Source organism: Alnus glutinosa, chromosome 8 (assembly GCF_958979055.1).
Source record: "Alnus glutinosa chromosome 8, dhAlnGlut1.1, whole genome shotgun sequence".
NCBI classification, from domain to species: Eukaryota; Viridiplantae; Streptophyta; class Magnoliopsida; order Fagales; family Betulaceae; genus Alnus; species Alnus glutinosa.
Genome location: NC_084893.1, coordinates 21,699,530 through 21,726,725, shown reverse-complemented (window position 1 = coordinate 21,726,725; position 27,196 = coordinate 21,699,530). Strand labels below are relative to the sequence as shown.

General features: G+C 38.8%; 1 protein-coding gene and 1 non-coding gene across 2 annotated transcripts; both read left to right on the top strand.

The window, feature by feature from the left end:
• The first annotated feature begins 1,630 nt into the window (after positions 1–1,630).
• LOC133875656 (protein SEEDLING PLASTID DEVELOPMENT 1) lies at positions 1,631–25,300 on the top strand. The gene is made up of 9 exons (XM_062313856.1): positions 1,631–2,209; positions 3,344–3,558; positions 7,870–8,020; positions 9,440–9,631; positions 22,496–22,658; positions 23,057–23,292; positions 24,206–24,385; positions 24,471–24,593; positions 24,761–25,300. The coding sequence occupies exons 1-9, from the start codon at positions 1,778–1,780 to the stop codon at positions 25,067–25,069; spliced, it is 2,001 nt and encodes a 666-aa protein (XP_062169840.1). The 5' UTR covers positions 1,631–1,777; the 3' UTR covers positions 25,070–25,300.
• Positions 16,516–16,622, top strand: LOC133876576 (small nucleolar RNA R71). Its single transcript, XR_009901570.1, has one exon. It is a non-coding gene; the product is annotated as a small nucleolar RNA R71 (small nucleolar RNA).
• Positions 25,301–27,196: the final 1,896 nt, after the last annotated feature.

Below are 27,196 nucleotides of genomic sequence, written 5' to 3'. Positions count from 1 at the left end.
TTTACTTTTCTAACAAAATTTTAAGAGATTGAACACAAAAACCCTACCTAGCTCCCTAAAATAGCTGCAAACCATTACTGTACGTCCATAAGAGAATTTCGTTTTCTCTCATCAAGCCGATTTTTGAAGGACCTCAAGCACAAGTTATTTTATTAGTTCCCTTTGTGAGTTTTCAATATTATCCTACGCTTGTTTCATTCAAATAGCTCATAAATTATGTAGTATTCATGATAGTATATTAGAGCAATAACAAGAGCTTCCTTATAATATTTTTCTCTCTTTAAATGTAGGAAAAAATTAAAAAAAAAATAAAATCACAAAGTCAAATGCAGCAGTTTTTCTTTTGCTTCCCTAAAAATTAGAAATGCTACAGTGCTATTTTAGCTTACCTATACATTATTTTAATATAAAATATTTCACTCCTCTCTCTTTGTTTTGCCTTTCATTAGGGATTGTGTTGAAATTTTGTAAAAAAAAATATGGTAGGTAGGAAGCTTGTATTTTGTAAAGAAATAATATATTAATGGTATATGAAAAGATAGGAAACTATTGTGAAATATATTTGGATAGGGAAGCAAAAAGTAATTTTGTTTCTTAAATTTACGGAAAATCGAAGGGAAGGTGTTGGTAGCTAGGGCTCTTAGAATAGGCTATGTAAGCATGGATTTTCATGAGAGCATGTTATAGATCGCATGAACTAATGATTTGATTTTGTTTTACTAAAGGTTAGTATCATAGAATCATGTTTTAGTTTATGTTCTAATCAGTTTTTAAGCATCCTAAACCGATTTTTCTTAAACTAATCATGCTGCCCAAAGTTATGAAAATTTATAAAAGTTATGAAAAGTTTATAAAAGATGGACTCATAATGAGATGATAATTTTTAATGAATGTTTTGGCCTAAGAATGCATGTATGAAGCTTGTTATCAATGCTATTATTGGGTGCAACATACTGAAGTACGTTTAAGCGAAAGTTTAGCCACTACTAGTTCACAGAGTTGAGTGCATCGTAATAGTAAGTAGTTTGCACCCGCTTCCGCGGCCATAAAATGTTGTCACTATCCCTCTAGTTGGATCACACAATCCTAACATATGGGGCGTAACAATATGTAAAGACCGTTAAAGAAAAGAAAAATGATTTTTATTTATGTGTATATATATATTTCTGTATGTTTTGCATAGGAGTTTCCAAAGCCAAATAATATATTTTCCAGAAAACGTTTTACACCAAAAAATAAATTTAAACACAACTAATTTTCTAAAATGAATGAAAAGCGTTGCATAATGAGTTTTTGCTTTTTAGTTTTGGTTTTATGTTTTCAGGTCAGTAGGTCAAGATAACGCTCAGAAGGAGGCGAGTATATGCAGTGTAGTTAGATGGGGTTAATAAGTTGAGATATGATACATTGTCACCCCAAGATACAACTGCTGATCATCTTTATTCACGTGACAATTTTTATTTTTACTTTTAATTTTTAATTTTTAGAAAAAAAACCCTAAAGCTAGTTAGCATGACATGGAATTTCATTATCCCATAAATTTTTATCAGTTATTTTTCAATAAGTGTCCAAGGCACGGAAAAGAGAAACTTATGATTTTTTTGCTTGAATTTGATAAGTTGTGGCTGATAATCTCCAAAAAGGCTACACGTACATCAGAATAATCACAGAAGCACAACCGACCCATTTTAAGAGCTGAAGAGCTCAACTTCTCCACAAGGGTTCAGAAATCTCCTTTTGAATCCCAACGCCCACGCTACACTTCCCGCCAAAACAGATGCTCTATTCTCCTCTACTTCGCCACCACCAACTTCCCCTAATCACTCTACTCGCACGCCAACCCCAACTTCCGAAAACCCAGTGCAAAATCCCCTCTTGCACCCACCGATTCCCACCACGCCTATTTGTTCCTCAATTTCTCACAAAAAATCCATCTGGGTATCCAAAATCCTATCTGGGTTCTTCGAGTTTGAACTCGTCGGCTGGCCCTTCACCTGAAGACGATGATTTTGATGTCGAATTGGGCCGCCTTTTGGCGTTATTGCCAGAAGAAATGCGGCGGAGGGTTTGCGAGCACCCGGAGCTTCATCAGTTGATTGAAGTGGTTATGGATTTGGGTAGAAAGCCGCTGGCTCGGTTTCCTTCTGGAGACTATGTTTTGTCGGATTTTCCAATCACTGCCGAGGATCTTGAACATGCTACTTCTCAGGTGAAAGATGATTCTTGCCCACCACCTGTTTTTTTTAATTGACTTGAGTTTTTATAAGATTTTGCGCGTTTGTTGGTTGGCGTCGAAGAACATAGTTGATCTCATTGTGATTTATAGCATGAAAATGCTATTCTTCATGAACGCGCACTCTTGAATATTCATATCAAGGGATATCGTAATTTGTGGGTGCAGTATTGAAATTGATGGGAGAATGGTGGTCGTTTCCTTTCAAGATGACAAGTAGCACTCAACATAATATGAAATTGAAGTCAAACAAATATCACAATCCATGTCATTTTTCACATCTATGTGCTTACCCAATATACCAAAGAACAGCACTTTCTTTACCTCTTTTTAGTCTAAAATAAACACAAATTGACATTTGAAACATCACACATATCTCAAACCTTGCCAGTTTTCATGACAGTTGGCCTACGGCAGCCTTGTAGAGTTTTAGAATGAAGGAGGGTATTGAGATAAAAGTGTACGTTTTATTTATTTATTTTTATTGTTCTTAATATGGTTTAGATAGAATTGGATGATTTGCTATCAATGTGCTATGTGGGACGAGACCTTAATGACTTGAACCTATCCATGGAATGAATGCCTGGATTGTGTCTTGATATAGAAAAACAATCCAATAGTTACATACATGCAATACTTGTTTGAGAGTAGTTCTTGTTGCTAAATTTCACTGAGCATGAGTATGTTTTGAGAAGAATCATCATATTGCACTCAGATGCCCTAAGGTTAGCGTTAACTTCGTTGTCAGGGAAAGAAGCTGTAGTATCAATAATGCCTTCTATTGAAAGTTAATTTTGTATGGTAAGTTTAGTCATACTTACAGTATTAAGGGTGATGATCAAGTTTCTTAGAACTTGTGGCTGGGTCAGTTGTTTGAATGAACTGGTTGAATGAGAACAAAGTTAAGAGGATGGTTGGGCTGGTTTTTTATTGTAAACCCATCCGGTTTAAAATGTCTAAAGCTCATGCGATATCTGTCCAGATGTAATTAATCTATGAACTCATATCACTACCTTAGAATATTCTTATGATCCATAAAGTAACATGGTACAATACTCTTGGGTGTAGTTAAGGATCATGCTTGCCACTTACTAGATGCACATGTCTCAGGTTGGTGACTTTGTGATTGACAATCGAGCAGGCATCAGTAGGACATTACACCGCATTAGTGCCATAAGGAATCGGAAAGGTGCAATTATTGGTTTAACTTGTCGAGTTGGTCGGGCACTATCTGGTAGTGCTAATTTGCTGCAAGATTTGGTGCAAGATGGGTCTTCCTTGTTGCTCATAGGGCCCCCAGGTGTGGGAAAAACCACGATTATTAGGTTAGTCTTTCCTATTTACCAATACACTTGATGCACATGCAGAAGTAGCAATTTGTTCTCCTTAATTTTTTTATTTGTGTTTTCTATATTGTGAATAATGTGTTTTTTTTTTTTTTTTTTTGATAAGTAAATCAAATTCATTAAAAGTGCAAGGGGCCCAACCAAAGTACACAAGAAGTATACAAGAGAAAAACGCCCAACAAAATCAAGAACGAGGAAAAAGAGCGCAAAAATTGACAAAGCTAGAGATGTTGAGAAGAGTGTTGACAAAGATACATTCTAAGAGTGATTTCAGAAAACATAGCTATAGCTCCGAACTCGTCTTTTCACAATCTTCTAAGCTTCGAGCATTCCGTTCTTTCTAAACGCACCACATTAAACAAGGAGGGATTACATGCCAAACAATGTTAAAATCATTCAGACCAAACCTTCCTTTTCAACATGCCAAGAGCTCCACCATCCTGACAGGCATATCTCACTCTACTCCAAAGATTTGAAAAACCAAGTTCCATAACTTTTGCACAATACCACAATGAAAAAGGAGATTATCAAGTGTTTTCCCACTCGTTTTACACATACAACACCAATCCATCACTAAGATGTGACGCTTACGAAGAGTATCCATGGTGAGAATATTTCCCAAGAAAGCTGTCCAAGTGAAAAAAGACACCCTTAAAGGAGCCTTAGACCTCCAAATGTTCTTTTTCCAAGGGAAAGAGAAATCAACAATGGGAAGGATAACTTTATAAAAAGTTTTGATCTCAAAGGATCGTCTCTTCGAAGGATTCCAACATAGCTTACTTTCATTCCCCTAACCCAACCTAACGGAATACAAAGCATTGAAAAGAGACGAAACTACTTCCACCTTCCAATCATGCACGAATCTGATGAAATTCATATCCCAATCCACCTCTCCATTGTGAACTAGCATGTGGTCAGCCACCAAAGCATCCATATCCCGAGCAATGTTGCGGAAAGGTTTTCTTTAAAGGACGTTCCCCACACCAAACGTCGTGCCAAAACTTGGTCCGAGCGCCGTCACCCACCTCTATACTACCAAAACGAGCAAAGGCATCCCATCCCCTCCTAATGCGTTTCCAAAGAGTCAGCCCCCATATGGCAAAGTCCCTTGGAATTCAAATGTGAAATCCCTGGATCTGTAGTTCCCTGTTTAACAACTTAAAAAGGACAACACCGGAATGTGGTGTGCAATTGTATTGTACTGTTTGATATATCTACCTCAAATTTTACATTATTTTTTTTTTTGATAAGTAAGTAGAAATTTCAATAAAAAAGCGTAAGGCGCCCCTTAGTACACAGGGAGTATACAAAGGTAGAGCCCAGCTAGCCCATAAAGCAGAACCCAAGAAGACCCTCAAAAACCCCATAACCCAACACCACCCAAAACCCTCGAGAGCCCCAAAACCCAAAATAGAAACAGCCCCCATTAAAAACAGTCCACGAAACCACCCAACCCTAATCCCCTAAACCCCTAAGCCCCTAAAGCTCACAATCTTCAATCATATCCCATCGCGTATGTTCCTCGTCAAGGGCAGAGAGTACAGCCATAGATTTTTCATCTTTTTCCCCGAAAAACAAAGAGCATGCCATAGACAACTCCATAGGAGATAGAGGCTGGAGTTGTTTTCCTTGACCCACCACCGGCTTTGGCTTCCTCCCTTCCGACGAGCCCATCTCAATGGAAACTTGTGGACCCACAGCAGAATTCTCCGACCCACTCCCTAAGTCCTCAAAAACAGAATGCTTCCGACCAGCCTCTGAGGAAGCCAAAGAAGAAACCGGGAGAGGAAAATGAGAAGAATCGGTGACAAGAATGGGATCCGGGACCGAAACCAACTCCGAACCCATGTTCGAACCCTGACAAATCCTCCGACCGGCTATCCTACGCCTAGAGGGATAGTTCGCGTCACCATAGTTGATGGAACTCTGCAAATTAAGAAGTTACCTTTTTCCTTTAGTCTTTTGGCGCGCAATCATTTTCTCCCGCTGAAACTCTTCTTCCATGGAATCCCTAATTGCCAAGGCCTCCTCCCCAAAAGCCCCTTCCAGTGCCCAATCCAAAGGCAAGCCATCCCAATAATCTTCTTCCTCCTCCTCCCAAACTACAATCTCCCCGTTATGATCAGAATCGATGGGCCACCTCTGAGATTGAGAAATACCATTTCCTTCAATGGAACATGGAACGATGCATCCACTCAAAGGAGAGGAGAGACCAACCGCCCCAACGTCCTTCACCTCACACGGCAAAACATGAGGGACAGAAGCAATCGGGGGTAAATTGAGGAAACCCTTCTTAAAAAGCCCCTGATTAGCTGTGGTCTGGTTCTTCTTTTTCGCACGAGACTCTCCACCCGTTTCCTTAAAAGGAATAGGATCTGCGGAATGCTTTGAGGCTACCAAAGAATCATCTAACAACCCATCATTCCATACCACTTTCTGCCCTGCCCTGATCTCCCTAGCCCTCCTGTAGTAATACTTAAAAGGACAGCTTAGCAAGAAGGGGGAAGAGGGAGATCGAAGCTTCTTCCCCAGCTCATTGGCTCCTGAGAGGGAAGGAAAACCAGAGGATTTTCCACCACTCAAAGACCCAGACGACGCCGGAGGAACAGCGGTCGCCGGCGACGGCAAATCCGCACTCGGCAGAGGAAAGACGAACGCAGTGGCCGGCTCAGAACAGTCTCCGCTCAAAAGGTCCCCACTGGGAACCACCATCTCCGACGAAACGCCATTGCACAGCCCAGAAGAATCCACCGAAGTCGTCTCCGGCAACGACGACCGTGAAGAACTAGGTTTCGGCATGAGGCATCCCAAGCGCAAACCATTCCGACACAGTCCATTCCTTGCAAGACGACCTAGAAGCTTGTTAACATCCCGGCCCACAGCCATGTTGGACCCTATGACCCGCTTACTCCACGTGCGCAACTTAGAGATTTCAAATTTCAAACTCGCACGTGGACGATAAGACTTACCCAGTGGACGGCGATGCTGGTCCTTACCCAAAGGATCGAACGGCTCCAAAGTAGAACAGTCCACCGCCGTCCTCAGATCTGCATCTAGCACCCTCGCCGCCGGAAGAAGATCAGGCTCACAGTGAACCACTGGCGCGACCTTACTCCCGGAAGAATTACCCCCCATGATAGGCCCCTTCTTCACGACACCGACCGAGCCTGCCTTCAACACCTCCACAAAGGAGGGCCCCTTCGAAAAGGGAACCAAACCCGGCCAAACCTCAACTCCCTTCCCCTTATTCTCCGCCAGTTCATGCAAGGTCCCATTCTCCCCGCCCACAGAAGCAGAGAAAAGAGCAGCGGACTTCCTCAGCTCTTCGGAGAATTTGATCCATCCCCACCCTCTACGTCCCTCAGGAATCAGGATAAACCCTTTCCGACCACCCATCCCGAAAGAAGCTGCTTCTAAGAAACGGCCGGCTTGGTTACACCCTCTCCGAGCGATCAGAACTCTCGAACCTTCCCTGAAAGATTTGATGAAAGCTTGATCTTCCGGAACACCCACAAGTGACTCCAACGTCGAAGCCAACCACTCGGAGCACAAAGGACTGATGAAAATTACGCCGGAGAAACTTTTTCTCTTCTCCCCCACCCTCATCTTCGACGCCCCATCCAGAACCGAGAAGACAAATGTCTTCGACTCCACGGTAAAACTAATCTCCATCTCAGCAAACAGCCGGAACCCAAGCGGCTGACCCAGAGGACGATCACATATTCGACGGACAGGAGCCAACCCACCTGTAGACGCCCCTTCGTGAACTACTATCGCGACCCACGGGCACCTAACGCTCAAGAAATAATCCCGCACAGTAGGACTGAAATTCTCTTAAACTGGGTTGTAGTCTATATTCCTAATTTCTCTTCTTTGAATCTTCTAGAACTTGTTAACTTTATAGATTTGCATTAGGGAAATATTGACTTTGGATAACTTGAGAAAGATGAATATTATGGTAATGGATTGGTTTTGTATGTGCAAGAAGAGTGTGAGCAATCCATTGATCACCTTACATTATTTATTATGTAGTAAAAGTCAAAATTGATGCGGACCATTATCACACTGGTGGAATTTTTGCTTTCTCGAAATTTTCATATTGCAAACTTGGCATTATTTGAAAAGTTCTGATTTTGCCATGATATATCTTTTACCATTGCTTGAAATATCTCTAATTTTCTTGAAATATCTCGGATTTTGCCTTGATATGTGTTGTTCTAAGAAATGCTTGGTTACTCATGGTGTAGCCATCAAATTGTAGTGCTAATCTACTTTACCCAACATTTGCAGGGAAATAGCTCGAATGCTTGCAAATGACTACAAGAAACGAGTGATGATTGTTGACACCTCCAATGAGATAGGTGGGGATGGTGATATACCGCATGCAGGAATAGGAAATGCGCGCCGAATGCAAGTCCCCGACTCTGAAGTGCAGCACAAGGTATGATCTGGAATAAAAGATTCCAATTCTGTTTTTGGTTAAGAAAATTTTGAATTTGTTATTTGCGTGACAAAATGAGGTGTTGTTAATTTGAAATTTCATGGTTTGGAGAGTTGTATACTTCGAAGAAAGATTGAGTTTATAGAATTCTTGGCTCTTACAATATTAATTATTATGTAGTGAAGAAATTATGGTTTACTAATTAGAGGAGAAAAATCACTGACTCTCCTTCGCTATTCTCATGTATTTATATATGGGAAAACTAAATATTAGACTACTATACCCTTCTGTGGTGTACTTATTACAAGAATTTCCTCTAATAAACCTCCAGTACTCTCCTTCAAGTTGGACCATGTATGTCATATGAGCCTAACTTGGAATAAATGAACTTTAAGCAATTATAGCTCAAAAGACTTTGTAAATATACCTGCAGCAAGATTGTTGGGAGATTTGTCAAAAATCATGTTAGTGAGCAAAGGAATGATAGGTGGAGTGCGAGCACGTGAGGACATGGTCAGTCGAGAAAGTAAGTGGCGCATGTGCGCGTGAGGACGTGTTTGAAAGAGAATCATTCAGTTTTTATTTTTATTTTTATTTTTAATCAATTCTACTGTCTTGTTTAATGATGGGTTATATGGGATTATTCTATGTCGAAGCAAAATCGTTCAAGCTTCGATATGAAGAGGGGAAAGGAGGCATTCCTTTTGCTGAGAGGAGCAAAGGAACCTATCGACGGTGATATTGGGCAAGTTGAGCGTGATGTGGCTGAGATCGATGGTGGAGGAATTGATAAGGGGAGAGAAATTGAGAGATTTTTACTGGTCATTTAGGTCTGGGGATGTAGTGTATATTGCACAGAGGCGTGTGAATAGCTATGGAAGCTTTTTGGAGTTATCAGAGTATGGTGTAGAAGGGTGTAGAAGGGTGGCGAAGTTTCATTGTTATTCCGGAGGACCATGAAAGAAGAGGGTGTGGTGACTGTGTTGCACAGATGAGGAAGGTGGTCAATTTTATCAAGCCTCATGGTAATGTTGGGAGCAGAGAAGAAAAAACCCACGATTGTTTTCCGTCGTTGTCGTAGTTAGTGGAGAATGGTCGACGTTTGTATGTGGAGGCTGTGGTAGGGAAGGGGCATGATCAGAAAATAGATTTATCTGATTCTTCGTTATCTAAAGTCCTCTCCAGGCAAGAGTCTTGTTTTCTAAATATGATCACTTTTACGTAAAATCTTATACAAATGTAGAATATTAAGATGATGCTAGATGTGTTTCTGTCCAATTTTTTTCAAAACATGGTGCTCATACGTTATTTCATTTTCTATTATAGCTAATAGCACTAAATTTATTTCAATTTCTATTTTATGCTCTTCTATAAGTTTGTTAGAAAGGGTATTGGTTTATTTTTAACTTTTCTGTTTAGGTACTGATAGAAGCAGTTGAAAATCATATGCCTCAAGTAATTGTAATTGATGAAATTGGCACAAAACTTGAAGCGATGGCTGCAAGCACGATAGCACAACGTGGGATTCAGCTAGTTGCCACTGCTCATGGCATAACAATTGAGAATTTGATAATGAATCCTGCATTAGAGATGCTTGTTGGAGGAATACAGGTGAGGTAATTAATTTTCAAGTTAGAAAGTGTAATTAGTTTACTGCATGAAGTATATATTTGGGGACTTGAAACTTTTATAAGTGACATGTGCAACTAAGACATATGCTCAGGTGTCAGTGCCTGGAATATGATGTGTTCACAGCGACAATCTTAGAAGGAAAAATGTAAAATGTGTGGAGTGCAACAAGTTGTTACAGCTCATAGCATGGAAAAAATGAGAACTTAGGAGGATATACATTTGACAACTAGTTCAAACTGGTTCATGCATGCTTTGTCATATATTTTCACTTCTCAACTGCATGCTTCCTCCTTTATATATAAGGGTTCAAATAGACTTTGCTATTTGAAGAGTTCACAATTCATGCTTGAAACTATTATATAAGACTACCTTTGTTGGTAATTATGACTGTACTTTCTTGAAATATTCTTCGCTTTTGCAGTGTACCAAGCTTATTCTTTTCTCATTTTAGCATGTTTGATACATCCTTTATAGGTTGTATTCCATTCTCCTTCGTAGAATATAAATTGTATTTGTTACTGTGTAATTTTGCTTGTCTCTATCAAACATTGAAGTTTCTAAGAGCTATATATGTCTAATTTTCTTAAGAACCTCCCAGCCAATCTCTCACTCAATGTGGATGGTAGAGTGGAGATTTTGGCAGTGACTGCTTTGGGATCCTTTTGCTATCAATCTTTACCATCACCGAACCCTGGTTCATGAGTATTTCCGTAGGTGGATCCCTTGTTTTCTATCTTGGTATGAGTGAAATTCAGATTACCAATTACAGTTTTATTGTGGCAACAGCATGTTATACTGAGTATGTAGATGGTGTTACAAGTTCATGATAGACTGCATTTCAGTACCTAGGTAAGGTCGTAGCTGAAAAGCTTACGTCCTAGCTCAGATGGTATGGGGAGTTGAAGAAAGTGGAAAGAAGGAAACAATAAAGAAGGGAGAAGAAAGTTTGTGTATTATTCGATGTGTAACCATACGGCATTTGCATGCTTAAATAGAAAACCTAATACAAATTGCATGGTAAACTAGTTAATGCAGATTTCAACAATATTGAAAATAAAATCTGAGAATAATGACAATACAATCAAGAATAAGATCTTGTCAGGTATTAAGAGAGTTTCCTAATCAACACTACCTGAAGTTGAGGCAAAGATATCTTGCATTCCTAGCTTGCATAAAGCTGTCTGAAAGACGCTATGAGATACTCCTTTTGTCAAAATATCTACAGATTGTTCTCGTAACTTTATATACAGTGTACAAATTAATCCTGCACGCAACTTTTCCTTGATAAAATACCCTATCAACTACTGCTTGTTTTTTACTATGCCAAGTAGTTAGATTACCTCCCACAAGTGTACAAACCCTGAAGTAGATCTCTGATCTATAATTGATCCAGTCCAATCTGCATCTATATAGGCCTCTTTGTGATCATGTCGAGCGAACAACAAACCTTTGCCTAGTAAAGATTTTAGATAGCGAGGAATCTAGTAAATTGCCTCCATATGGGACTCTCGTGGTGGATGTATGAACTGGCTCACTACACAAACTGCGTAGGAAATGTTTGGATGGGTGTGCAACAAATAAATTAATCTACCAACCAATTGTTAGTATCTGCCGTTATCCACTAGAAGACTCATCCCTTTCTCGTAACTTTTTATTCTGCTTTACTGGATTGTCAACAGCCTTAAAACCGAGAGTCCTTGTTTCCTTGAGTAGACCAAGAACATATTTCCGCTAGGAGAGTAAGATACCTTGCCTTAATCTTGGTACTTCAATGACCAGAAAATATTTTAAGCTGCCCAAGTCTTATCTCGAAATCACTGGCCAAATAGTTTTTCAACCTTTGTTTCTTCATCATCGTTTCTAGTCAACACAATATTGTCTACATAAACAATTAAAGCAATTGCCTTTCTTTGTGACAAATGTTTGATGAACGGTGTATAAATTGTCTTTGTTTATTGCCGAATCTCGGCATAGATCGGGACATTCTCTCAAACCAAGCCCTTAGAGATTGGTTCAGTTCATATAAGGCCTTTTTCAATTTACACACTTTTCCCTTAGTTGAGAATTGAGGGCTAGGATGAAGTTCCATGCATACCTCTTCCTCTAGATCTCCATGAAGGAATGCATTCTTCACATTAAGCTGCTAAAGTGGCCAATCTAAGTTTGCTTCCAAAGAAGGTAGGACTCGAATAGAATTCATCTTTGCTAATGGGGCAAGCATCTCCTTGTAGTCTATCCCATTAGTTTGAGTAAAGCCTTTTGCCGCCAATCTCACCTTAGATCTTTCCACTGGCCCATCAACTTTATGCTTAACTGTAAACACCCATTTGCATCCAACCGCTTCCTTTCCACTAGCCAACTGGACTAGCTCCCATGTGTTATTTTTGTGAAGAGCTCTCATCTCTTCCTACATTGCTTCCCTCCATTTTGGATCACTAATTGCTTCCTGTAAATTTTGAGGAATAGACATGGAAAACAATTTGGATACAAGGGGGAACGATGCTGATAGGAGACAAAGTTAGATATAGGGCGCTGAGTGCAAGATCTAACCCTTTTACGTTGAGTAATAGGAAGATTCATATCATTGGCAATAGGTATTGAAAAGTTCAAGTCAAAGATGGAAGTACTATTACCTGAGTTAGGGTTAGGTGTCCAACAAGTAACATCAGAAATAGTCTTACTTTTATAGAAATAGTCTTACTTTTATGATGTCTGGAGTAAACTCTCAGCTCCACCATTGGCGGTTGCTCATATGACTCATGAGTAGCTGACTCATCAGCAAGCGGCTGTTGTTTGTCATGCTCTGGCTCGCATCTTGGGATGTGGAGTTTCCTCTTTACCTTTAAAGTATCCCGGTCTTCCGTTGGGGGCCCCTTTTAAGACTAAGTCCATTTAGGATGATGTAGTTGGTAAGATTGAGAGGCGGCTGGCTAGTTGGAAGCGGTTGTATCTGTCTAAGGGTGGTAGAGTTACCCTTATAAAGAGCACTCTCTCCAATCTTTCTACATACTTCCTTTCTCTTTTCCCTATTCCCTCCTGTGTGGCTAATCGTATAGAGAAGTTTCATCGAGACTTCTTGTGGGGAGGTGTAGGTGAAGAATTCAAATATCACCTGGTTAGTTGGTCCAAGGTTTGCTCCCCTATTTCAGAAGGTGGTTTGGGCATCTTAAATTTGAGGATCTTTAATAAGGCTATTTTAGGGAAGTGGTTGTGGCGTTATGCACATGAGAGAGAGGCTTGGTGGAAATCTGTTGTGGATACAAAGTACGGTTCTTCTTGTGCTGGTTGGTGTTCCTTAGACCCCCCTAAGTCTCATGGAGTTGGGCTTTGGAAGAACGTTAGGAAAGGGTGGAGTTTGTTTTGTAGCCATACTAGACTTATTTTGGGAAATGGGTCCAGGATCAGATTTTGGGATGATTTGTGGTGTGGAAAGATGCCTCTCAAGGAAGCTTTCCCAGTTTTGTATGACATAGCTCGTGACAAGGATGCTCTCGTTGCATCTCATTTGGTGTTGGAGAACAGGTCTTATAAGTGGGATGTTAGCTTCTTTCGAGCAGCCCACGATTGGGAGGTGGACGTCTTGGCTTCCTTCTCCACCTTATTGTACTCTACTAGAGTGGATCGTGAAGGGGAAGACCAGCTTTGGTGGTCTCCTTCTCACAAAGAGAAATTTAATGCTAGATCATTCTATAAGGCACTTGCTTGCAAAGAGGCACTTCACTTCTCCTGGAAAAGCATTTGGCGGACCAAGGTTCCCTTGAAAGTGGCTTTCTTCGCTTGGGTGGCAGCGCTAGGGAAGATCCTTTTCAGAAAGAGGTGTGTCATTGTGATTGATAGATGTTGTATGTGCAAAATGAATGGGGAGTTTGTGGATCACCTTCTTCTCATTGTGAGGTCGCACACGCTCTATGGAATGCCATCTTTAGTCCCTTCAGTCTGTCTTGGGTTATGCCTCTTAGGGTAGTAGATTTATTTGCTTGCTGGTGGACAGGTGGTTGCTCTCGGAGTGCGGTTGTGTTTGTGGTGCTTGTGGAAGGAACGTAACAATAGACAGTTCGAGGACAAAGAAAGAACCATTGAGGAACTTATTTCCTTTTTCTTTTATTCTTTATACTCTTGGACGGCTGCGTTTCTCGCCCCTTTAGTGCTTAGTTTTAATGATTTCATTGTATTGTTTTCTTCTTCTTCTTAGCCGTGTATCTTATATACTCACTGTGTACTTGATTGCGATTTGTGTTTTTTAATGATATTACTTATCAAAAAAAAAAAAAAAGAGAAGTTTCGATCGATGAAAAATATGGTTGCGACTCAAAAAAAGTAACATCCATCGAGACAAAACGTTTTCATGATGGGTGATGATACATTTATACCCTTTATGAGTAGGGGGATAACCAACAAAAATACATTTTTTTTTTTATAAGTAATAAAATTTTATTAAAAAAGCATAAGGCGCCCATAAGTACACAAGAAGTATATACAGGAATAGCCGAAACAGCCCATAAAAAGAAAGAAACGAAACAAACCCTCAAAAACTAAAAGCCCTCAAATCCGAACCCTCAAGAATCACACCCTTCTACTACACGTGAGATTGCCTTTCCTATGCTAAGAGGATGCGCTTGCATCACCATAATTAATGGAGCTTACCAAATTCAAAATCTCCCTCCTAGCTTTGGTCTTAGGCCGCGCAACCTTAACTTCCCGAAGAAAGTCATTTCAAAGGCATCTAGAATCGCCAGGGACGGATCCTCGTCCTCAACACGATCCAACTCCCAATCCAATGCCATGTTGGGAGGAAGAACCCCTAGAGGATAAGGGGAATCTCCATCCTCCCCATTCTAGATCTCATCACCCTGCTCCTACACAACCACCTTGCCAGACGGACCAAAACCTACTAGCCACTTTTGAGATTGGGATAAACCATTCACCTTGGAATTATCACCCTTTCTAATGGTTGGAGTGACACAACCACCCAAGGGGGAGGGAATCCCCACAACTCCAACTTCCTTTACTTCCGGAGTCAATGATGACACGATCGACTCTAAAAGCGAGGTATGAGGAGTTAAAGCTTTCACAGCTGGGCTCGGGTTGAGAAACCTCCGCTAAAGGAGGCCCTTCATCGAAATAGATGACTTAACAAATCCTTCACGGAATTTGCCACTTCTGCAGAGTCCATCACTGGAAGCACTGCAACTGCTCCTTGGCTGAAAAACTGACAGGCAATCTCATTGCTGCCACAGACTCTGCAAATAAATTTGCATCCAAATGCCCTGATTTGCCTTCCCTTACCTCCCCCACGAACCGTCAAAGCTTTCACATCTTTGCGGTAGGATGAGATGAAATCCTTCTTCACTGGAGCAATCAATGCCTCCTCCACCATGGCCTACAACCACTCAGAGCACTGAAAACCCGGAAAAAGATACCCACAGAACCCCTTCCTCCTTTCCTCCAAATGAAGCTTAGACGCATCTGCCTTCGCCGAGAAGGACAAATTTTTGGCTTCCACAGAGAAACGACGCTCCATCTCAACCTTGTCTATTGAGCCTTAGAGAAGAAGAAACTCCACAGAGGCATAACTGTGGAGCAGCCCCTCAGAAGGGATGAAACAATCAGAAAACTCACCCCAGAGAAGCTCCGTTGAAAACTTTGAAAATCCTAATAGTATGTGTTAACAAACACCTCCGCTCTGCTGTAAAAAGCTCTAAAATATCTCCGTATTGTGCACCTTTGTTGGGTCTCGCTAATCTCTGAGGGAATGGAGCTTTTGGAACAAAATTTCTGACTGTGGGACTAGCAGCAATGGGTTGGGAAGAACTAGGATCCTGAACAGGGAGAGGAATTGAGATAGGTTTGGGATTGTCCTTCTCCATATCATGACGATGATCATCCTGTGAACTCTGAGTTGTGTTAGTCTTCTCAAACTCTGGAGTTTTGAACTGATTATCAATTTGTCTATTGGACCTAAGGATAGTAATGGATTGAACATGCTCTTGGTCATGAGTAGAACTAGAAGAATTATTGATGCCACATTGTCCTTTTGGGTTGGGCACAGGTTGATTGGGAAATTTTCCTTTCTCCCTTTCTCCAACATGGGTTGCTAACTGGCCAACTTGATTTTCTAGTTTTGAAATTGCTTGGGTGTTCATCTGCGTGGAACTTCTTATTTCTTGAATGGCCTGTTGAGTTGATTGCATGAAGGCTTTGAGAGACTCCTCCAAAGATGATTGTTGTCGTGGTTGTGCCACAAATTGAGGAGTAGATTGAGAAGATGATGAGAATTGATTCTGAGGTGGCGCACGAAATCCAGGAGGGTATTGGTTATGAGCTTGATTAGGAAATCCTCCTTGATTGAGTGGCTGATTTTCCCTCCAAGAGAAATTGGGGTGATTCTGCCATCCCGGATTGTAGGTTACTGAAAATGGGCCTCCAGATTGCTTTCTAAAGTCATGAAAAGCATTAACTTTCTCCATTGAATTCTCGGTAAAAGATGACAAAGAATGACAATTCTGGGCCTTATGCATTTGATTACCACACAAGGAACAACCTTCGCTAGGAGGAAAATTGGTAGAATTCACTGATTGGCTCACAGAGAGAGCCTCAACTTTACGAGCAAGGGAATCAATTTTCAACCTCAAATCAGCCTCTTCCTTCACCTCATAGAGGCCTCCTTTCTTAGGGACACTACAAGATTTATCCCTATGACTAGAAAAATCTCATTGTTGGGAACTTTCAGATAGCTTGTTTAGAAAATCAAATGCATCACTGTTTGTAAGGCTTAAAAAACTCCACCATTCATAGATTCAATCATGTTACAGTTAGATTGGGTCAAACCGTTGTAAAAGTATTGGACGAGACGCCAAGTCTCAAATCCATGATGGGGACATCTCAAAAGTAAATCCTTAAATTTTTCCCAACTCTCATAGAACTTCTCATGCTCCTCTTGAGTGAAATCAGTTATCTCACGACGAAGGGCATTGGTCTTTGACATAGGGAAAAATTTGTTCAGAAATTTAGTAACAAGGATTTCCCAAGAGTTGATGGATCTGGGTACATTAGAATTCAGCCACGCTTTTGCCTTCTCCTTCAAAGAGAAAGGAAAAAGCCTAAGACGCACCGACTCATTGGAAAATTTTTGGAACCTGAATGTAGAACATATTTCAAGGAAATCCTTCACATGTTGGTAAGGATCCTCATGGTCAAACCCATGGAATGACGGAAGGAGTTGAATAATATGGGGCTTCAACTCAAAGTGTGCCGCGGTGGTTGTAGGCAACACTATGCAAGGAGGATTAATGGTAATGGGTGAAAACAACTCTCTTAGAGTCTTGGTATCACCGACGTGTTCTACCATTGTGGAAAGTTCAACTCTAACAAGACGATGTGTGTGATCACGCTCCCACACACTCATATACCACCCGAAACCAAAATTTGAATATTCTGTTTTTTTTTTTTTTAATAAAAATTAAAATAAAACTAACTACATTAGTAGAAGAATGAATTCAGTTTGGGATCTAATTCGTTTTCCTACTCATGTCCCCCGGTAACGGTGCCAAAAACTTGTGAAAGTTTTAATGTACTCGCAAGCACACGAACCGTACCGAAGTAAAGTTTAGCAAGCGCGAGGTCGAACTCACAGGGACTTGTATAATTTTAGAAAAACTAATCAAATCTAAACTAAATATATCCTAATCTAGTTCAAAAAAACATCGTTGTTCAGAAATAAAAATAAATTCAAACATGAAATTAATCAAAAAAAAATAAATAATAAAAGCAGTAAACTATCAAGATAAAAAGAAATAAGGTTGTGGAGTCCTCATTAATTCATGACAACATATATTCTTGATCATTGATTTTACCCATACTCTACATGATAATCTAGAAATCAATCTTGTTACCATAGAAAATATCATCGTTAAAATCCTTAACAAAAATCTAAAGCATGTTCTTCTTCGCTTTTAAAAGAGATTAAAACCATATCATCTATTGTATCCGTTCAAAAACAAATCACAACAGATATCCAATTTTAAAATCACAATATAAACCAAACAGTCAATCAATAAAAATAATCCTAGATCATGAGAAAAACCTGATTAAACTCATATCCAGAATTCATCATCTATTAATTGATATGAAGCAAGAACAATTTTAATCATTCAAATTATACATTATTCTGGGCAAAATCAAATCTAAAAAAATAATTGCTGAAATTCATTAATGAGGTTTCATCCTCAACCTTAGTTGAGAATTTAGCCTCTCATAGTGTTAAAATACTTTATAGAATGTAAATGAAAATACATGGAAAAGTGAGAACTTGAAATTAGGGACAAATCCCCTACATAAGAGCCCCTTCCTCTGCTGCTTGTCGTCACTGTGCTTTCAGTCCAAGAGAAAACTAAAAAGAAAAGATATCCCCTGCTTCTAGTCAAGAGAGCAGGAGAGTCTAAAAAAAACTAAAAAAATCGCTAGCTAAAAAAAAATCTCACGAAATGCGTCCGAAGAGAGGCTGTTATAGCTGGAAAAATTTCAACCTTTCTTCGTAAAGAAGAAAGGTTCCATCGCCATTTTATTTTATTTTTTCTTCTGCTCCTGCGCTGCGCTTCTTTCTTTTCTTTCCTTGCAATGTGGCACCTCTTCTCTTCCTTCTTTTCTTTTTTTCTTTGCTCCTGCAGTACGGCTGCTGCAGCATGCACCTTTCCTTTCTTCTTTCTTCATTTTTCCTTTTTTTTTAGGTCCCACGCATGTCCTTCAAGTTTTTGATTCTTTTTCTTTTTGGTCTTCAATTTTGTCTTCTCTTCATTTATTTTTTTACGACCTCCACCAAATCCTACAAAAAGCGAATCTCTTGCATTATTGTGACACTATAAGCTCAAAATTAATAATTAGACATTCTTTCACAATTAATTATAAAATGCAAGAATTAATACAAAGTAAGGTATAATAATGCTTACTCTAATAGCATAAATGTGTATATTTAAGCTATTATCAGTAGATATTGATGTGCTGAAATTGAAAAGTATTTTGGATCCAACATAAGTGGTTTGATAGATAATACCATGTTCACGAAAAAATGTACCAAGATTACTAGACAGATACTTACCCCCATTTTCAGAACGAACAATTTCGATAGAGGCATTAAATTGGGTTTGAATCATGCTGTGAAATATCTGAAAAATAGAGGACAACTCACTTTTACCTTTTAATAAATAGACTCAGGTGATCCGAGAAAAATCTTCATTAAAAGATACAATGCACCGATGACCAGATAAAGAAACCACCTGTAAAAGACCCCAAACATCAGTATGAAGAAGAACACAAGGTGCATCACTTTTAGTTATACTAGTAGAAAATGATGCTCGATGATGTTTAGCAAGTTCACAAGTTTTACAATGAAACTTAGAAATATGATTATGCAAGAATAAGGTGTAAAAGTCTATGAGCTTAACTCACTCTCAAAAGACGCCTTAAAAGAGGAGAGGACATCATGGCTTATAAAGTGCCCAGGTCATGTATTTCTTGTCGATGTGAGACACTTTAACACGCACCCTCACGTGTAGCAACTTTGGCCAAACACGTGTTCAATATCTGGAGGGAAAGGCTCATCATCGTCTAAGGAACCCGCTCTAATACCATGTAAAATTTCATGGGTCTAACTCACTCTCAAAAGACGTCTTGAAAGAGGAGAGGACATCATGGCTTATAAAGTGCTCAAGTCATGCATTTCTTGCCGATGTGGAACACTTTAACATAAGGAAGGAAACATCAGTTGCAATAACAGAAAAGGATGCCCTAACCGCTAATGCCAAAGCCAAATTCTTGCTGTAGAGTCATTTGACTGAACGGTGTGATAAGCCTGTGTGAGCCGAGCTTGTGTTGTGGGATGAGAGTCCATATAGTATAGACCATCTCTCAAGCTACCACTGCCAACTATCCTCCCCGTGACTAGGTCTTGGAAAAAACAATAATCAGAAGAGAAGATGACTACAATTTAACTCATGGGTAATACGAGCAATGGGAAATAAATTAGTTGCAAAATTTGGTATATAAAGAACAAATGACAATGACATAGAAGCTGTGACAGAAATGAAGCCTTTACCAGACATTGACGATAGAAAACCATCGACTATTCTAACTATTTCCATGTGAGAACAAAGATTGTAAGGAGAAACTAGGGTAGATATATCAGTCACATGATCAGAGGCTTCTGAGTTAATGATTCAAGAATTGTTAGATGGAGTAGCAGATGCATTCAGAGCCATGAGAAAATTACCTATATGGACAAAGGAGGAAGCAGCAACAAATGTTTCCAATCGAGACATAAGCCGACAAAGTGTGTCTACTTCTTCCTTGTTAAATACACTAATATTAGCAGAAGTAGAACTAGAATCTAGTAAAAACAGTTTGCTCTACCATGTAAGTATGATTGGCTCGAGGCTTGGTTCCACCTCCTGAACGACCCCCTTGACCTCTTGAGCCTCGTCTATGAAGATTTGAATTCTCACTATGAGAGGCGATCCGACTCTCTATTCCCTTTCTGACTCGTTTATGACATCTTGAGTTTAGACATCCAACTAAATAGCTTCAATACACAACCAGGCTCAGCAAGGTATCAAATATGAATGACTAAAACAAGACAAATCATATCATAAAAGTAGACATGAAGCCATGAGAAATATTCTAATCCCTTTTTTTCTTTTTTCTTTCTTTCTTTCTTTTTTTTTTTTTTTTTAACCTCACTGAAGGACTTATTTTGGAGGCCGTGTGGCTGTCGCAAGTGATTGCGCTAAGCAATGTGTCGTTTTGTCTTGCACTGTACGACATGTAGTTTGCCTTGCACTGAATGACCTGCAGCTTGACCTTCCCCCAACGACTTGCAGTTTACACCTCAAACAAAGAAACCACCTGTCTTTTTCGCCCTATATAACATTGTCGTGGTCAGTCACCAGGAAACACATTAACGTCATCGCAAAACACCAGATGTGTGCCGAAAACATTCGAAAGACAGCACCTGACACCTTAGAATCCAGAAAACAAAAAAACACATAGACACCTAGGGCACACCACTTTCGGTTGCTGTTTTGTTTGGCGAGACGAATGGAACTTATAACCACCGTGCTTCAACCACCTTTGGAGTATACAGAGAATACGCTCATGAGGCCTCGAGCACAACTCTTGTAGTTTCCATCATCCTAGCTTCAACATTTGGATGACGCAATGGTCTTCGATCGAGTTTATGTTCTCCCACCACCACTAACAGACTCCTATCTCCTAGGATTCTAATGCTCTAATACTAAGTTGAATAAAATAGAAAGAAGGAAAAAATAAAGAAGGGAGAAGAAAGCTTGTGTATTCTTTGATGTGTAGCCATGCTTGAACATCTAAATGCTTAAATATAAAACATAATACTAATTACTGTGGTAATATAGTTAATGCAGATTACAGCAATAATGAAAAATAAAATCTGAGAATAATGACAATACAATCAACAATAAAATCTGATAAGGTATTAAGAGAGTTTCCTAATCAACAGTGGAAAGGTCTCGCATTTGAATAACACCTACAGAAAAGAAGATTGTGTCTATAAAGTTTTAGGAATAGAATCCTTATTTCTAAATATAACATTGGGAGGTCTCCTTCAGAAAAAAAACCAGATAATAACTACTACTAAATTAGCAATTATTCCAAAAGTTTAAATTCGTCGTTTCCTATCAGTTTAAACTTTTGGGATAATTGGTGATTTAACTTCGTAACAGAGTAGAAGTCCTAAGTTCGAACCCTGTATAGGTAATTCACCTTCTATTTTAATTAAACATTTCACATGTTGGGACTCACTTGTTAAGAGAGAGTTTGAGCCCATATGTGTGGTGTGGGGGAGTGTTAGAATATTAATTAAATGATTAAAATTAACCATTTTTTCTATCAATCTAAGCTTTTGGGATGAGTGATGATTTAATAACTACCTCAAGATATAGCAACAATATATATATATATATATATATATATATATATATATATATATATATATATATATATATATATATATATATGCCAATAAATATCACCTAGTTAGGTTTCAACAAGAAACACATGCAAGCTCACGGTCACAAGGGCTTTCAAAATTATGCTAAAATATTTTACAACAAGTGATTTGTTTGGCAAAATTTTGAGAGTGAAGCTCCTAAAATATAGGAATAAATTTAAAAGAAGGAAATCTCCCTAATAATATAGAAATAAATTTAAAAGAAGGTAATCTCCCATCTGATACTTAGACTCACTCATGTAAAACACATTAGCAACTTCCTCACAAATGGGTCTTTCTTAATGAAAATTTGGAAAAACAAAGAGGCAAGCAGGTGTCGAAGGTGCTTTATCACATAATACCTCAAAGTAAATATGAATTAGAAGTGTTTTATTCTTATATTAGATTTAACTCTGTAGAATGTCACAGTTTAATGATACTCTAGTTTCTCATTTAAATATATTTCTTTTCTCCTTTGCTTTCATTTTTACTTTTTGCTTCTTGATTTTCAACTACTCATTTCCACTTTGTGCAAGAGAAAGTGGTAGAGGCAGCATAGCCATCCCATCCATACTGCTACTTTGATGTGAATCTTTTTTTCTCTCCCTCTCTTTCTCCCCACCCCCCCACAGCCAAAAAAAAAAAAAGATTCTTTTTCTCTCTCTTTCTCCCCACCCACCCATAACCAAAAAAAAAAAAAAAAAAAAACAGAAATAAACAAATACTCAATATGTCAATCATCCTTGCTCAGTTATGTGAATTGGACCTAGGAAAACAATGATGTACCTCCATTCTAGTTGGTAATATATATTGATGCAATCATTTTTTAGAGCGTCACACTAGGGGATGAAGAGGCAAGTCGAAGGGGTGTCCAGAAGACAGTTTTGGAAAGGAAAGGACCTGCAACATTTAGCTGTGGGGTGGAGATAGTTTCAAAGGCTGAATTGCGAGTTCATCGTAGTCTAGAGTCAACAGTGGATGCGATTCTCTCAGGTGTGATTTCCCTTTTCCTTTAAAGAAAAATACTTACGTTATGTTTGGTACGCGAAATGGTTATTCCATCATGAAAATGAATAATTTTTATTAAAAATGAGAGAATGTGGAATTAGATAGCATTGAAATAGCCATTTTTATGGACCATGAGGGAATGACTATTTCCAAGTATTAGATCCTTATCATATACTCTAACACCGAAGCTATTCTATTCCACATTCTTTCATGTCTAATAAAAGCTATTCATTTTTTCTAATGGAATAGCCATTCCGCGTACTAAATATAACCTTAATGTGTTATTTTCCATCCTCATACTTCATAAATTGATACCTAAATTTAAGATATGACATTGGTAACTGCTCTTATTGTTTGAGTTGTTATTACTCCTATTGGCAAAGGTCGTTTTCCGAAGGTTGAAGTTCGCAAGATGAATTCTCATGCAATTACAGAAGCTTCAGAAAAGGATCCTTTTATTCACACTTCCTCTGACAAGAAAAATGAGATTATGTTTGAGGATGCTCCAGAGATGACCAATAGAAGAACTGGCCATGATGCTTTTACTTCTGAAGTCCCTGCAAATGTGGGAGAGGATTGTTGGGAAGAAAGGGTGCCCATTCGCCTATTTGTTTATGGGGTATGACATCACCTTCCAATTAATACTGTCTTTGTATGTGGAGTTAATTTTCAATTAATGTCTAAATTATTCAGTTCTGATGTTATTTGGAAAGGTTACTTAAGAGACTTCAGATGTTATTAAGGCTGTCAATCGGGTTGGGCTGAGCATGCTGGCTCAGGCTCAGGCTCAGGCTCAGGCTCAGGCTCAGCCCATAGCTGAAAATGCTTGTTCAAGCTCAGCTGAGACCAACTGTGTCTGTTGCTCCTTTACACTAGCTCAGCGCAATATAAAGAATGAGCGTTGGTCTTAGTTGGGGCTGGCCTGGGGTCAAGAAACCGAGTCAGTTTGAAATGGATGTTCACTTTACCAACCATATCTTTTGAACTAATGTTCTCTTAGTTAGAGACCATGCTTATAATCGAGATCAATAGTTAATTATATATTAGGAAAAAATTACAACAAAGGCATGCAAAATATTATTTTTCCCTTTTATTACAATAATGCCCTTTCTAACAAAAACCAACCAAGGTCGGTCCGTTGCAGTGCAGTAGCATCAACCCAGTTGGTTTCATTGGCAACATGAACACCCCTATATCTCTCCTCTCGACTCCCACTCTTTTGAATTTATATGTTTGTGTATATCTGTGTCTATGTATTATGTATACTCGCATGTACATGTGTGAGTTGACCCATTGTTTGCAGCATGCGTTCATGATTTGATCCATGCGCATTTGTGCATATGTTCATGTGTGTTTGTACGATAAATTAGATATGTAAATTATAGAGGGATGCTGGCACAACAGTTCTTTCAATTACTTAAGAAAATTCTAATTTCAATGAACTATCAGCAATTTGTTGTCCGAACGAGGGGTAGTACTGTATAATAAGAAACTATCCAATATGGAACTCATACAATTTGCAGTTATTCTAGATCCTGGAGGCAACTGTGATTCAAGTGATTAAACAGTTGAAAATGGAAGATGCTGCCATTCGGTTAACTGATAATATCAGCGAGGCAGATGCACTACTTGCCTTGCAATCCAAGCTTAAGAAGAATTCCCGGATTCAAGCTGCTGCTAAATCTCATGACATACCCATTCATGTGACTAAGGTAATTAATTACAATTGCTTTCTTAGTTTCAACTCTAGCCCTTAGTCATCAAACTTTTGACCATGAAGTTCTCTACTTTTTCTAGGCAAGCTCGTTGGTTCAAATAACAAAGGCCATACAGGCATTAATGAGTGATCTGAGAGATGGTTTGAAGGATTATGAACCAGCAGATGAGATGAAATCATCGGAGAAGCTTGATGCCTTAGAGGTAATAAAGGATCTTCTAGTTTACTATATAGCTATTCTTGTCATGCATTAATATAACACATGCCTGTACACTACCTACAGTTGCTCTTTCATGGATAGATTTAGGTAAGCTAGTTCATTAGATTTGGATGCCATTGTAGCTCAATTAAGCAGTTCTTCATCTTATAGGAGGCAAGAATAGCCATTGAGCAGGTAGTCATCCCAAAAGGAGAACCGGTGGAGCTACTCCCGAGGCCATACAATATTAGGGCTCTTCAGATGGACCTTATTCGAAAGTACCAACTAGAAGCAGAGAGAATTGGTTCAGATTCAGATATACATCTCCGTATCCTTCCCTTCCATGCAAGGATAGGCGAGGATGGAGAAACCAGTGAGACTGACAGTGCTGATGGAGGATTTGATGACTTCGTCAGTGCCAATGGCGATACAAATGGTTCAGTATGCAGTGTGGACAGATTACCACTGTTGCCTGACTAAAATGTTGTATATAGATCATTGCTACTGATCATCATTGTAATTAGTATAGCAGCCTAACAAGCTTAGGCTGCCGGGTATTCTTGTCCCATCTGATATCTCAATTCCTGGTTGCTTGACATCATTGCTTATTTATTATTACACTATTATTTATCAAAACTCAAAAGACTTTCTGTAGAATTACAATTACAAGACTCTTGCTGCTGATTCAAATGTATTTATTTGTTTGTATAACTTACCTGCTCTCGGCTTTGACTTCCATTAACTAGCTAGATGCCTAGATCCATTTTATAGAAGTTATGATCATTTTTTAACTTGTCGAGGTAATTACATGGAAACATCTCTGAAAATTGTTGGCCGGGTGGATGATTAAAAAGGTTTAGGCTCCATTTGTTTTTACCTTTTGTCATATAAATGTTTTACATCGAAACAAACGGAGCCTTAATTAATTGTATTTTTTCTGCCTCCACCACTAAACCCATTGGGCGCCCCCCCCCCCTCTCTTTGAATAGTACTTTTATTTAAATTAAGGGGAAAATGTCTTTAACCTATTAAAGTATCATCACTTTTGTATTTTAGCTTTCAAAGTTTAAAATTAAAAAATGATAATCGACCCTAGGGGGTGAAAATGCGGTTAGTTGAAAGGCGGTTAGCGGTTATTTAACTTTTTTTGCACACCATCATAGATCTTCTCCTTGTCAACAGCCCCCCCCACCCAAAAAAAAAGTTCTTCAATCACCACTTAGATCACAACACATATCTCATTTCATGAAGACATCTTGCACAGGTAACTGGAAAACCTGTAAAATGCCGATTCAAATTGAAAAACACAATGAGAAATGCCCATTCAACTAGATCCAGCAGTGAAAACTAGAAAACCAGAAATGCTGAAAATTAACCTCACCCAAAAATTCCGATTCAACCAGATCCAACAGTGAAAACCAGAAATGCCAAAAATCAACCTCACCCAGAAATGCCAATTCAACCAGATCCAGCGGTGAAAACAAAAATTTGACCAAAACTCACAACAAACGCAAAGAAACAAGTGTAGAAGGTAGAAAACTTAGAAACCACCCCTTAGCCAGCTAGGGGTGGTTCAGTCACCCCCATTTGGCCATTCAGGAGTGGCCAAACTATCTCCAATGATCATTGGGTGGTTTAACCACTCCTGCCCGGCCATAGGAGGTATTGAAGCTCGCACAATTATTATTATTTTTTTTAAAAAAATTGTATTTAATCTGTCTTTTTTTTTTTAAAAAATAAAACAATTTACTCTTTTTGGTGGCATTTTGAGGAGTTCAGGTGATAAAAAGTAAGTTTGACGCACGTAAGTGACATTTCGTTTAAAAAGATGGAAAGAGCTAACAGGTGAGCTAACTTGCTGACATTTGTAAGAATATTGGGTTAATTGTTACTTTTCAAACTACGAAAATAAAATGCATAAGTGGTAAGATTTTGCAAGCACTTAACTTTCACTAATTAATTCTATTGAATTCGGTGCAAATTGCTTTTATTGGTCCGTTTCATAATTTATTAATTCTACCTTACTAGCTAGGATCAAGTGATCCTCTGCGCTGGATCTATTTTTGTCATTTCTTCACTGTTTTTTTGCTATGCACTTTTACTCATTGCCCATCACAATACAAAACCTAACCATATCCTACCATGATTAGAGCATATTAGGTCACATATATATATATATATATATATATATATATATATTCAACCGTTAAACTAATCGCAATAAGCCAACTTTATCTTATATATATTACTATTGCTATACATTTTGCTATTTTCATATGTACTACGACTAGTTTATATGTTCTTTAATCACACCTTTTGGTCGAAAGTAGTGGTCTTCCAATATTTTAAACAGAAAAAAATGGCCTTTTCAATCCTCTAACAGTAATCTTAAATTTTTGTACGTCAAATGTAATATTTCTCAAGTGATTCATCCTTTAAGCCAGCGGCAATGGAGGTCCTATAGATGATCAGTACGTTCTCCCATGATCTTGACTTCATTCAATTATAATCTCAGAAAATAATGCAATGGAGCTCCATATATATCCAACTATCTTATCATTCTGTCTACACACCAAATTGTTTCGTTCAACAATGGCGCCTGGCCTG

Excerpts from the sequence above, each read along its gene's own strand:
- LOC133875656 (XM_062313856.1), top strand. The coding sequence starts at position 1,778 with ATGCTCTATTCTCCTCTACTTCGCCACCACCAACTTCCCCTAATCACT. Across the intron at positions 3,559-7,869 it reads GGAAAAACCACGATTATTAG|GGAAATAGCTCGAATGCTTG; the intron begins GTTAGTCTTTCC and ends CAACATTTGCAG. Across the intron at positions 22,659-23,056 it reads AGTGGATGCGATTCTCTCAG|GTCGTTTTCCGAAGGTTGAA; the intron begins GTGTGATTTCCC and ends CTATTGGCAAAG.